The sequence below is a fragment of the Aristolochia californica genome, unplaced genomic scaffold (genome assembly GCF_029961685.1).
Source record: "Aristolochia californica isolate CCGP_79_NKW_82.1479 unplaced genomic scaffold, dmAriCali1.0.hap1 SCAF_6, whole genome shotgun sequence".
Classification (NCBI taxonomy): domain Eukaryota; kingdom Viridiplantae; phylum Streptophyta; class Magnoliopsida; order Piperales; family Aristolochiaceae; genus Aristolochia; species Aristolochia californica.
The window spans coordinates 39187867-39198801 of NW_027182257.1; the positions used below are offsets into that span (position 1 = coordinate 39187867).

Sequence of the window (10935 nt, forward strand, 5' to 3'; positions counted from 1 at the left end):
AGGAGGAAGGGGATCAGTTGAAGACCTGGAGATTCACATGGACGCAGTTATTGCTTGCTTTCAGGAGGATGGTGGAAGAAACATAGCCTGTATCTTTGGTAGCTATTGAATAGTTTTTGTCTAGGAAGAGTTTGTTTCTGGTTACGGAAATTTTTGCTGGCCGCCCGTGATGCGTAGCTCGTAAAATTAGATTCTGGTTTCATGGATTAAGGGAACGCCATTACAGTCCTTGTCTACCTCTGGTGATTCACATTCAGGAGCAGGGAAACTAAGTCAAAATCTGTGGGGATAAGGAAACTGCGACTGTCACTCTGTTTCATTCTTAAAGAATTCTCCACTTTGCTGGAAAACGTTTTAAATAATATCAGAGACATTTGGGTTCATTGCAGAGCTCAGACGAAGAAATCCATACGATATTTAAATTTCAACTTTTTGTCTCAGAAATTTCATACTTGCTTAGAATAAATCGCCTCGTTTCTTCATTATTTGAAGGAATGAGGAATTCCATTAGAAGAGATACCCATCATTTACAAAGTCAACTTTTAAAAAGCACGATATTTACCAACAAATGCTTTGCTTATTTTATTATTTATTTATTTTAAATACAAATTTTTCCTTTATTACTTCTATCAAAATATGATTTTTCTTATGAAAAAGAATTTTTATCCAATATATGTTACTTTTTATCTTTAAAAATTATTTTTAACTATTCATAGTTAAAATAGTTATTTTATTTAAATCATTGATTTTTTATTAATTTAAATAATATAAATATTATATAAATATATTCAATTAATTATTTTGATAAAGTATTTTAAAATTTTAACTTATTAAAATATAAATATTTATTTATTATTTTAAATATATTTGATCTTAGTACAAAAATATTTTTATCATATAAAATAGAATTTTTTCTACTTCTTTATTTTAAAAACAAATTGTTATTTAAATCATATAATTTAGTTATTTATTAATCATATATGAAGTATTTTAATAACTTATTTTATTTTAAAATTATTTGTCATTCATTTTTAGAAATATTAGATGGGATCTATTGCATGTGAATTTTCACATATCCTAGATATTTTTATTATATATTTTCAATATTGATATTGGGTCCCATCAAACTTTGAAGGGTCCGAGGGATTAAGGACCTAAAAAAGTGAATGCTCTCGTATGCTAATCGTATGCTAAGGTAATGAGGTTTAGGTTTGTTGAGTTTTGCTACTAATTTTTGACTCATTTTTTTAGTTTAGCTTGTATATATTCCACTTTTAATGTAATTCAATGTAACGTATTAATTTCATAATCAAGTCCAAACAAAAGCAACCAATCCCACAAAGAACACACCATAATTTTATAATGGTTCGCAATCCTATCTTGGATTATTAATCCACTCCTACGGTGTTTGCATTTCTGATCTAATTATATGATGTTTGGGTTACCCAATGATACTTGTAGTATATTGTCTCCAAGGTCAATTATAATATTATCTTTACAGGCCATATGCCATAACTTTTTGGGTACGAGAGTAACCCAAGAAAATACACTTAAGAGACTTAGGGTCAAACTTTTTCTTTGCGGGAATGTGATATGAACAAAACATGTACAACGAAAGACCTTCAAGGGAAAGGAGAAGGGGTCTTCATTTGGAAATAACAATGAATATGGAGATTTATGATTAAGCACTGAAGAGGGTAACCGATTAATAAGCAAGCAAGAAAGCGGTAAGAATGGTGTGGGGCCAATAAAAATATTGCATATGTATAGAATAGAGTAGACCATGAGCTACCTCTAGGAGATGTTTGTTTTTTCTTTCGGCTACACCATTTTTTTGAGGGGAGTAGGCACATGATGTCTGATGGATAATGTTATGATCTTGACAAGATGATTGAAATTCACTGGAGAGTTACTCTTGCCTTTATCGGGATGAAAACTTGTACTTTTTTTTACCAAATTGTGTGTACACCATGGCATGAAAGGACTTAAATACGGAAAATATTTTAGACGTATCTTTGAATAAAAACAAACATGTGACTCGAGTGAAGTCATCAACAAAAGTAATGAAATACTTAACTTGTGAAATGTTTAAGACACTCAATGGTCCCCATATATCCGAGTGAATTAATGAAGAGGGAGCAACACCTTTAAGTTCAGCTCGAGGAGAATATGTTGTCCTTTGGTGTTTTCGCAACTGACAGACGTCACAGTTTAAACCAGACAAGGTTTTCAAAAAAAGAAATAATTCCTAAAGTGATGTTGCTGATGGATTTCCAAACCGGCTGTGCCATAATCTTGCATCTGTCTAAGAATTGGAAATTGCAGCCACTGGAGACAAGTCCAAGTAATAAATGCTCCCCTGTTCATGACCTCCACCAATCACCTCCTTCGTTATTATATCCTGGAAAACACAAGAAGAAGGTGAGAAAGTGATGGAGCAATTAAAATGTTTTGTTAACTAGCTAACAAACAACAAATTTAAGGGAAACTGAGGGACAAATAAGACATTAGTAAGCGGAAGGAGGGTATAAGAGAGGAGGATCACTTCCCAAGAACTCTTATTTGGGATCCATCGGTTATGGTAACAAATTTGTCTGGTAAACATGGAGATATGGAATATAACAAACTCTTACTACCAGTGAGATGCTCGGAGGCCCCTTAGTTAATGATCCAAGATGAAGAGGAGGAAGTGGTAGGGATCAAACATGAAGCAGTGGTAGGAGCAACAGTAGTAGAAGATGCAAGAGAAGATACCATCAAAGTCTTCATTCTTTGAAATAATTCATAATCATCATTGGTTATAGTCTTCTTCCATTTTGTAACTCAGATTTGTCTTCATTTTTCTCATTGTGAACTGAGGCTTGGTTGACAGTGACCTAGTCTAGTTTGCCATGAAGCTTCCAACAGGTGTCCACTAATTCGTTCTGTCCACCACAATGAGTGTAGGCCCATTTATCAGACCTCGACGGACCAGAGCCAATTCTACCACTTCTTGTTCGGCCTCCTCTATAATTTCTATCGCGCCCTCAGGTGGTAGAAGGTGTACCCCTATTACTTGAGTACATAGTAGATGATACCTCAATGTGAGAGGTGGAAGAAGGGGCTGATAGCTAAAGTTATGTGGCACTTATGTCATCGAATGATGGAAGTGTCGAGGAGCTGACAAATTGAGTTTTGGCCACCTCAAGGTATGACTTGATATTTTCTAAAAAAAATAGTAGTTACTAAGGCTACCCTCTGCTTTTCTTGAATTGATATATCAATGGATTAGGGCTGAGCAATTTTCCACTCCTGAATTAGCCCCCGAAAACGTGCCAAGAACTCATGTAGACTTTCTCATTGCTTCATATTAAACATGTTGTGAACAACATCATATAATTTATGTAGGTTCTTCGTACTTAAGTACAATTTGACACAGGTGTCCCATATCTGTTTGGTCGTCTCCAGGTGAACCACATTGTTGGCCACATGCTCCTCCATGCTATTTAGGAGCCAACTAATCACCAATTTATCATTCTTCAACCACTTAATATCGGAGTTGTCCTCCTCATCAATAGGTGGAGTTGGATTGGTTACATCATTTAATTAACCATAGTAGTCACCTTAATTACAATGCACGCTCTCACATAGATTTACAACAACAAACTAGACACAACTATTGATTTCTAGGGTCAACACATAAACACAAGATCTCACAGGAAGGAGAAAACTAAGGAACTCTAGCTCTAGGAAGAGAGGAGAGAAAAACTAAGGGAGAAAAAGAAGAGGAAAAAAGAGAGGTGTAAGGACAAATTTGATCCAAGAGGAAGAGGCTTGATTTGAGTGCTCTACCCCATGCCTTGAGGCTATATTTATAGTTGTGAGAAGGTGTTTACAATGACTACAATGTTCTTAGGGCTAATTCTTCAAAAGAAAAAAAACATAAGAGGACATACACCATCTTGGACAATTACAATTATATATCATCTTTATGAAAAATCTCCTTATTTACTAATCATACCAACCCTACACATGCGAGTGTCTTTTAATAATTGCCTAGACCTACGAAGGGAATTTGCATCATCTAACTTGGCTACACCATCCTAGACTTACATAGGCATTTGCAGCAGTTCACTAGCCACAATAGCTAAGACCCACACAAGGATTTTCATCACCGCCTACCTATACAAGGACTTATGGCACATACAATAGTAAAAAAAAACTTATCAGTCTTTGCTCCTCAACTACACATGATTTTCTCAAACCAATTGAGATAATGATGGTCTTGCCTACACAAGGGTTATTTGGTTGATTGTTCAACCCTTTTTCAAATGTCTCTAGAATTGGCGGATTTCATAATTCAAGTGTTAGATTCTAGGGTTACATGCTTGAGAGGCTTAAGAAAGAGGAGAATAAGAAGAGGGGAGAAGTAGAAGCAGAAAAGAGGAGAAGAGAGTTTAAGGAAAGGAGCTCGAGTCTGAGAGAGGAGACACTTTAGGCAAGGAAAAAGAGGAGCTTGAGTTATGCCTTCCCTCTAATTAACATCTTATTTATAATGAAGGGAGGAAACCCTAATACATGATAAAAAAAAAAGTACTTGTAATAATTAGTCATTACAAATATGCCACTCACCCCCTTAATTACAACGTATGCCATTAGTGGTTCTTCAACATCAAGCAAAATCATATAGGTACACAAATCCTAATTGCTTATTTTATGTAATAGCAACTCTATAGGTTCGTCAATGACAAAAATTTAAAAGCAAAGCTCAAAATAAATCAATTTTTTAATCTAATCACGGAAAATCACTTAAAGCAGCTTAGTATAAATTATGATTTAAAAAATATAAGCCCACGAGTAGTAATTTGAACCTAATTGACTATTTCAAGGTACAAAAGCACAAGTTCAGTATACTCAACCAAGTTCGAACATAATATTTCAGAGTAAAAACACGTTGAGAATTGGATTTTTTAATACAACTTCAAAATCCAGTTCGCTAGAATGTGTAATATATTTCAAAATATGATAGCACAGGTTCTAACATGAAAGATGCTAAAGAAAACAGATTTTTTTTTTTTAAAAGTTTGGAAATACATTTGGAAAAAAATAAAAAATTAAGTTGTTGAGATTGGAAAATGATATTTTGTCCTTTTTTGAAGTTGAAGAAATATAAACAAAAATTCAAGAGAAAATACTTAAAAATTTCATTGCGAGTTGCTTATCAAAAAGATTGATTACTAGCAGATTTTGGAGTCCTATCTTGGCAAGATTGAAACCTTTGTTTGCACGGTTGTTTTGCTAATCAACAGTGTTCATTTTGTTGTTTTATGGAAGATTATTGAATCAAAATGCACGCAGGCCGCCACTGTCGCTTGATCTTCCCATAATACAGCGCAATTTCTGGATTTTTATCATTTATAATTTAGTCCTCCGCAGGTTGCAACTTAGAAGGAGAGATTAGATTAGTGGGGTCCTGTAACTCATGCTGTTGCTGACACAAATCTCGAATTCTCTTCATTGAATGGGATATTATGGTAGGATTGTTAGGGAGAGAATCCAGGTTGTCTCTGGAAGAATATGACCCTCTCTTTGTCAGGTCTGTGGAGGGAACTTACAGGGAAAGAAAAACAGGAAAAAGACGTAGCTGGAGGTGGAGTGAAAGAGTGAAGGGAGAAGAATGAAGAGAACAAGGGAAGCTTTGAACAAGGTAATGAAATGCTCCACCAACGCGGCAACAATTACTGTTCAGTGAATGAGTGATTGAAGGCTGAGGCCTTTATTTTGGATCAATGAAGGCCTCATACTTCGTATGGTTTAAAAGGATAGAGCGTGGCAAAGTGGGAAATCAATTGAATTGCTGCGTTCAATTGGTGTGAAAGAGTGAGTGAATCATATCCCCAGTGAATGAATGACATAGTAGTAGCTTTTGGCAAAAAGGGTGTTGTTAGTCTGTTCAATTGCTGTGCTTTTTAGCATAAGCTGCAAGTTTCCCTTTTGAATTTATGGTCGGACCAGACCAACTGGCCAGATCATTCAATTTTAAGCTATATCTGGATTTTGCTTAAATAAGAACCGGAAAAGGGTCTGGTTCCGATTGAACCGACCGGTTCGGTCCAATTTTGATAACATTGAAAGGGTCTCAAATTCGTGCCTAGTACAATATTCAATTTGGTCTTCTTGGACAATTTTGTAGCATTTAGCCGTCTAATTCCTCATTCACTCTGATGACTTTATTTTGTTTAGCAAATTACTTCAATTAATGGGACGCCAAGATCAAACTAACCAGTTCTCTTCAATTTATGGGAAGCCAAGCTCAAACAAACCAGATGTCATTTTTTTTATTTTTCAGAGAGAAAAGCTTCACAAATGGTGAAAGTAAAGCCTACTTTTTTTGTACTTTTACAGAATATTAAACCTTATTGGGCGTTTATTCCTTCAGATGAAGCCATCCAACCTACCTAGCTCTACTGGCCTGCCGCAAAGAATGCAAGAGCACCCACAAATGGAGCATTGATGTAAGTGGCCGGCTCCGCCTGCTCATACCTGTTTCTTTCGTCAGAGAAGTTATCGCTGTTATCAGGGCCTCCAACTACAGCCCCAGTGAGGATGTTTGGATTGGGAGAGCTTGAGGAAAAGTACTGAAATCCGGAGTTGCAGGAGATTTGAGCTGGGTGAGAAAGCACTGACGGAACCGAGGAACCTCTGTGATGGACATGTTGCGGGTACCTACTTCCGAAACCCACCATGTAGGACATTTTTGCCGGATTCTGCCCTAACATGTAGTCAACCTGAAAGTATCTCAATCGGTCAGACGAGCGAACTGAACTGGCTCAAGCTGATTCAAATCCTTATTAGTATCTTTCTGTCTATATACCTGTGTCTTAGCCAATGAGACGATGTCAGCTGTAGTCACAGTTTTGCTCCCACAGGAGATTTTACCTCCAATAGAGTTGAGATACTTGGTATACGAAAGGAGAAGAAACGCTGTGGTCGTCACGTACTGCAGATTGCTCGAACTTCGTTTGAATAGAAGGCCGCCTGCGAGTTGAGATTGCCTGTCCGTCAAGTTTCCAACTGAGAAAAAATGAGGCAGCGAAGATGGGGATGAGCCTCTTTACCTGGGGTGTATTGAGCCTGGTAATTGGGAGTCCCCGGAATGAGATAACAGATGTAGTAGTCGGAGTACTCCTTATACGGTTTCAGTTCTTGGATTTTGTCACCCAAGAAGCCCTGCATGTAATTAGAAGCGTCAACTCAGATTTTCTTACGTCTTTTTGAAATTCTTTAGATCCTCTTGAAAATTATCACATGTGAATTAATTACTTAGATTCATTTTCTCTTCTACTGGTTTCAATACAAGATTAATACTCATCCGCAGAAACAGAACCTGGGCTAGCAAAATTTTTGTGCCGATTTTCTTATCGTCCCAGCTCAAAACTCCATCACCCACTTCTGGTACCAGGGAATTTCCGTTAGAGTTGATGTAAGCCAAATACGAGGCGTTACGTGAGGCTGCATGAAGCCATGATGCACCCCAAAGAAGCTCATCCTGCCCAGAATCCAACCAGATGAGGTTATCAAGTTACCTAGCTAATTCCAGCTGATCAGCAAAGTCGTTAAAGTAAATCAACGATATTAGCTCATACTTGGTATCCAGAATAGGAGCAGTAAAATGGGCAGACCACCGAACTAAGAGAATCGCTATAAGCTCCTCGGTATCGATCAGCAAAGTCGAATACCTGCAAATTGCTTTCAATCAACAGTTTGCCGGCCTTTTAATAAACACAACCACCTATAATAGTAAAAATGTAGTTACTTTTATTGCGATTTGTAGCAACTTTGCCGAGTAAGAAGGATCGCACTCTTTAAAGACAATGGAAGCCGCGGCCAATGCTGCTGCAGTCTCAGCAGCTACATCAGATCCTGGATTTTCTTTAGAAACTTTGAAAATAGTGCGAGGTGTGTCCATATCTTCAGGCCTCTCCCAGCATCTGTGATCCTCATTGGGTTCTCCCACCTGCAAAATTTATGTACCAAAAACTAAGTTTTAATTCAACAAAAAAAATCAGATGAAGCAGAGCTCGTTTACTTACTTGGACGTATAGGGTGTCCGGAGTGGCCGTTGCTGCCTTGAGTAGGTAATCAGTGCCCCAGCGAATGGCAGTTTTGGCGTTGTCAAGCTCTTTGGGCATCAAAGAGCCGAACTCGATGACACTCCAAGAGAGCATGGTGATCGTGAAGGCCATCGGGAATCCGAACTTGACGTTGTCTCCCGCATCGTAATATCCACCTACAAGGTTCACCTGAAAATGAAGAAATTAAGCAGACTGTTAATCTTTGGCGACATCTCATTCCACAAATAAATTAAACTTCGCTCTATCATTTCGAATTCGAAGGGATTTAGCACAAGAGAACAACTCGAGTTTATGATTACATTGGAAGAAGATCCATCTAAGAGAGCAGAATCACCCCTCCATTTGAGTCTCTGGTTAGACGGTAACTTTCCCGACCTTTGCCCTTCGTAGAACAAGATGGACTTCTCCAGAGCTTCCGCATACTCCAAAACAGAGACCGATTCGGCCCGCAGTGTAGAAGCTGAGCTGAGGTCGAAAGCCATACAAAAGCTTACGGCAAGAAGCAGCGTCAACAGAAGTAATTTACTACCCATGATTTCTAAACTGAAGTTCTTCTCACGAGAGAGAGAAAAAATGCAAGCAGCGACAATACCATGTACGAGTGTGAAAATTGATGAAGCAGAGAGTGCAATTTATAGAGGACAAGGACAGAGAGAGAGGAGGAATCACTGTGTGAGATTGGACGGATACAGAAGAAGAAAAACATGAGATTAAAGCAACGGTTTTACCTTATCATCTGGGTTACCTATAGAAACGGTTGCGGATACGACTCTATATTTTCGTCACTCGATCACGCAATTTAGTGTGTTCGGCCGGATAACCAAATGGAGGTCAGCTTCCGATTGTTTTACGTGTTCGAGAGAAACAACTTGAACGTAGGGAAAAAGTGAAAGATTTTGTTAGAGGCAAAGCTCCTGCTGGGATTGGGTGAGAGGACACTCTAATCCTTACCGGCGGTTGAGCAAATGACAAACCGCATCTGCGCTTCGGCGAGCATTTTGTTGGTTTCCATCGTCACACCGGGCAAAAGTGAGTCGTCTTTTCACGGCTCCGGTTTACCATCTACGAAACTAAATTAAAAAACAGGGGAGTGATTTTTTGCACTACTCTCTTATGTTCTTAGGTACCGGATCACATTTACCCTTATGATAAATAAAAATGTCACAAGTAGTTACGCTTTTATGTGGGAGACGGAAAGTCTCCATGCGTGGCATTACAAGTATTAAACCCCATGCGTGGCATGGAAACCCATCTCTCACCCAAAATCTGTTGCAGTCTTTTTTTTTTCCCACCCCATCCCTAGGTTTTCTGGTCGGGTCAGGTCAAGTCCCCTAATAAACTTGACCCAATGCCCACCCCTAGGGGTGCCTTCGAACCGAGCCGACTCGCTAGCCGCTCGAGTTCGGTTCGATTCGATTCGTTATCAACCGAGCTCGAGCCGAGTTCGAGCTCTGAAATCGGCTCGTTTACCTTAATGAGCCGAGCTCGATCGAAACTAGGTTCAGTTCGTTGGCTCGCGAGCCGGCTCGAAGTGAGTCGAGAGCGGGGGGAGCGGGATCGGGATCGGGAGCGTGAGCGAGAGTGAGGGGAAATTTTTTTCCTCCCCTCGTCACCGCCGAGCCCATCCCGTCAACTGTTGTCGCCGCCTCTACCACCGTCGACAACTACTCGTCGGCCGCCTCTATGGCCGTCCATTCGATTTCTTCCTCTCCTCGCCATCGCCTCTGTTTCCGTTATCACCGCCGCTTCTGTCGCAGCCGTCATCTCCGACGACAAGTCCTCCCCGACGTCGTAACCCCCTTCCCTCCGCGTCGTCTCAACTCTCAGCGGAAAACCTGAACCAGTAAGTTCATGGGAGAAATAATCTCCCCCCTCCCTCGCATGAAGATGATCTCGCACGTGCGAGATGGTAAAGTAAAAAAAAAAAAAAATCCTTAAACTCTCTTTCCTCATAGCTCTTAAAAAAAATTAAAAATACATTTTATAGAAATAAGTTTCTATGAACTATTAGTGTCTCATGTTTTTTTTTTAATATTTTTCTTATTAAAAATCATATAATTTTCTAAGTAAGATTTTCCTACAAAGATGGGGTAGAAAACTGTATAGAAAATTTATAAAAAAGTATTTAACAGTTGATGCTATAATACTTTTAGCATGAAGCAATTTTCATTGCAATTTTGTGTTTGACATTTTATTTAATTAAAAATTTATCGATAAGTATAATAATATATTAGATTGATTATTAATTTTTATTTATTTCCCTAGAAGAGGCAATAAAAGGTCCATTTAACTTTCCTAAGAAAAATTTAAAATATTTCTTGTAATTTTCCAATAAGTCACTAATAGTAATAAGATTTTATTTAAATATTTTTTTGGGAATATGTATCATAGGAAAAATATTTCTAGTTTTTCCTAGAATATAAATTTTCATCTAGGGGCACTAAGGAGGTCATAGTAAAATTATGGCCAGATTACAAGCTAGACAACAATTGGAGTAAAAAAGATTAATATTGGTGCATTTTAATCCATTATTGAAATTCAATCCTAAACCTCCCTATCATTATTTTTTTTAAATATAAGTATAATTTTATAAATAGTTTATTCGAAGCCACCCCTATGTGCGAGATCATAAACACGGAAAAAAAAAACTCTTTGTCCCTTCCTCATGGCTCTTGAAAAAAATGAAAAAATATTTTAGTAGAAATACGTTCTAGAGACTATTAGTGGTTTTTTTTCAATAAATGTTGAAAAGACATTTTTAGTAGAAATATAGGGAAAATTAGTGCCTCATGTTTTATGAAAATATTTTTCTAATTATAAA

The 10935-nt window shown here is 37.8% G+C and overlaps 1 protein-coding gene across 1 annotated transcript; it reads right to left on the bottom strand.

Moving 5' to 3' along the window:
• Window positions 1–6443: 6443 nt before the first annotated feature.
• LOC137933958 (endoglucanase 1-like) lies at window positions 6444–8551 on the bottom strand. Its single transcript, XM_068778101.1, has 8 exons — window positions 8414–8551; window positions 8073–8282; window positions 7796–7996; window positions 7626–7718; window positions 7367–7528; window positions 7098–7209; window positions 6854–7017; window positions 6444–6767 (listed from the first exon to the last, which is right to left on the bottom strand). The coding sequence occupies exons 2-8, from the start codon at window positions 8223–8225 to the stop codon at window positions 6444–6446; spliced, it is 1209 nt and encodes a 402-aa protein (XP_068634202.1). The 5' UTR covers window positions 8226–8282; window positions 8414–8551.
• Window positions 8552–10935: the final 2384 nt, after the last annotated feature.

Bases quoted from the DNA above. Each gene is read 5' to 3' on its own strand.
- LOC137933958 (XM_068778101.1), bottom strand. From the start codon at position 8,225: ATGGCCTTCACGATCACCATGCTCTCTTGGAGTGTCATCGAGTTCGGC. The intron at 7,719-7,795 runs GTAACTACATTT...AGCAATTTGCAG, and splicing joins TGCTACAAATCGCAATAAAA to GTATTCGACTTTGCTGATCG. The intron at 7,529-7,625 runs GTATGAGCTAAT...GATTCTGGGCAG, and splicing joins GCTCCTATTCTGGATACCAA to GATGAGCTTCTTTGGGGTGC.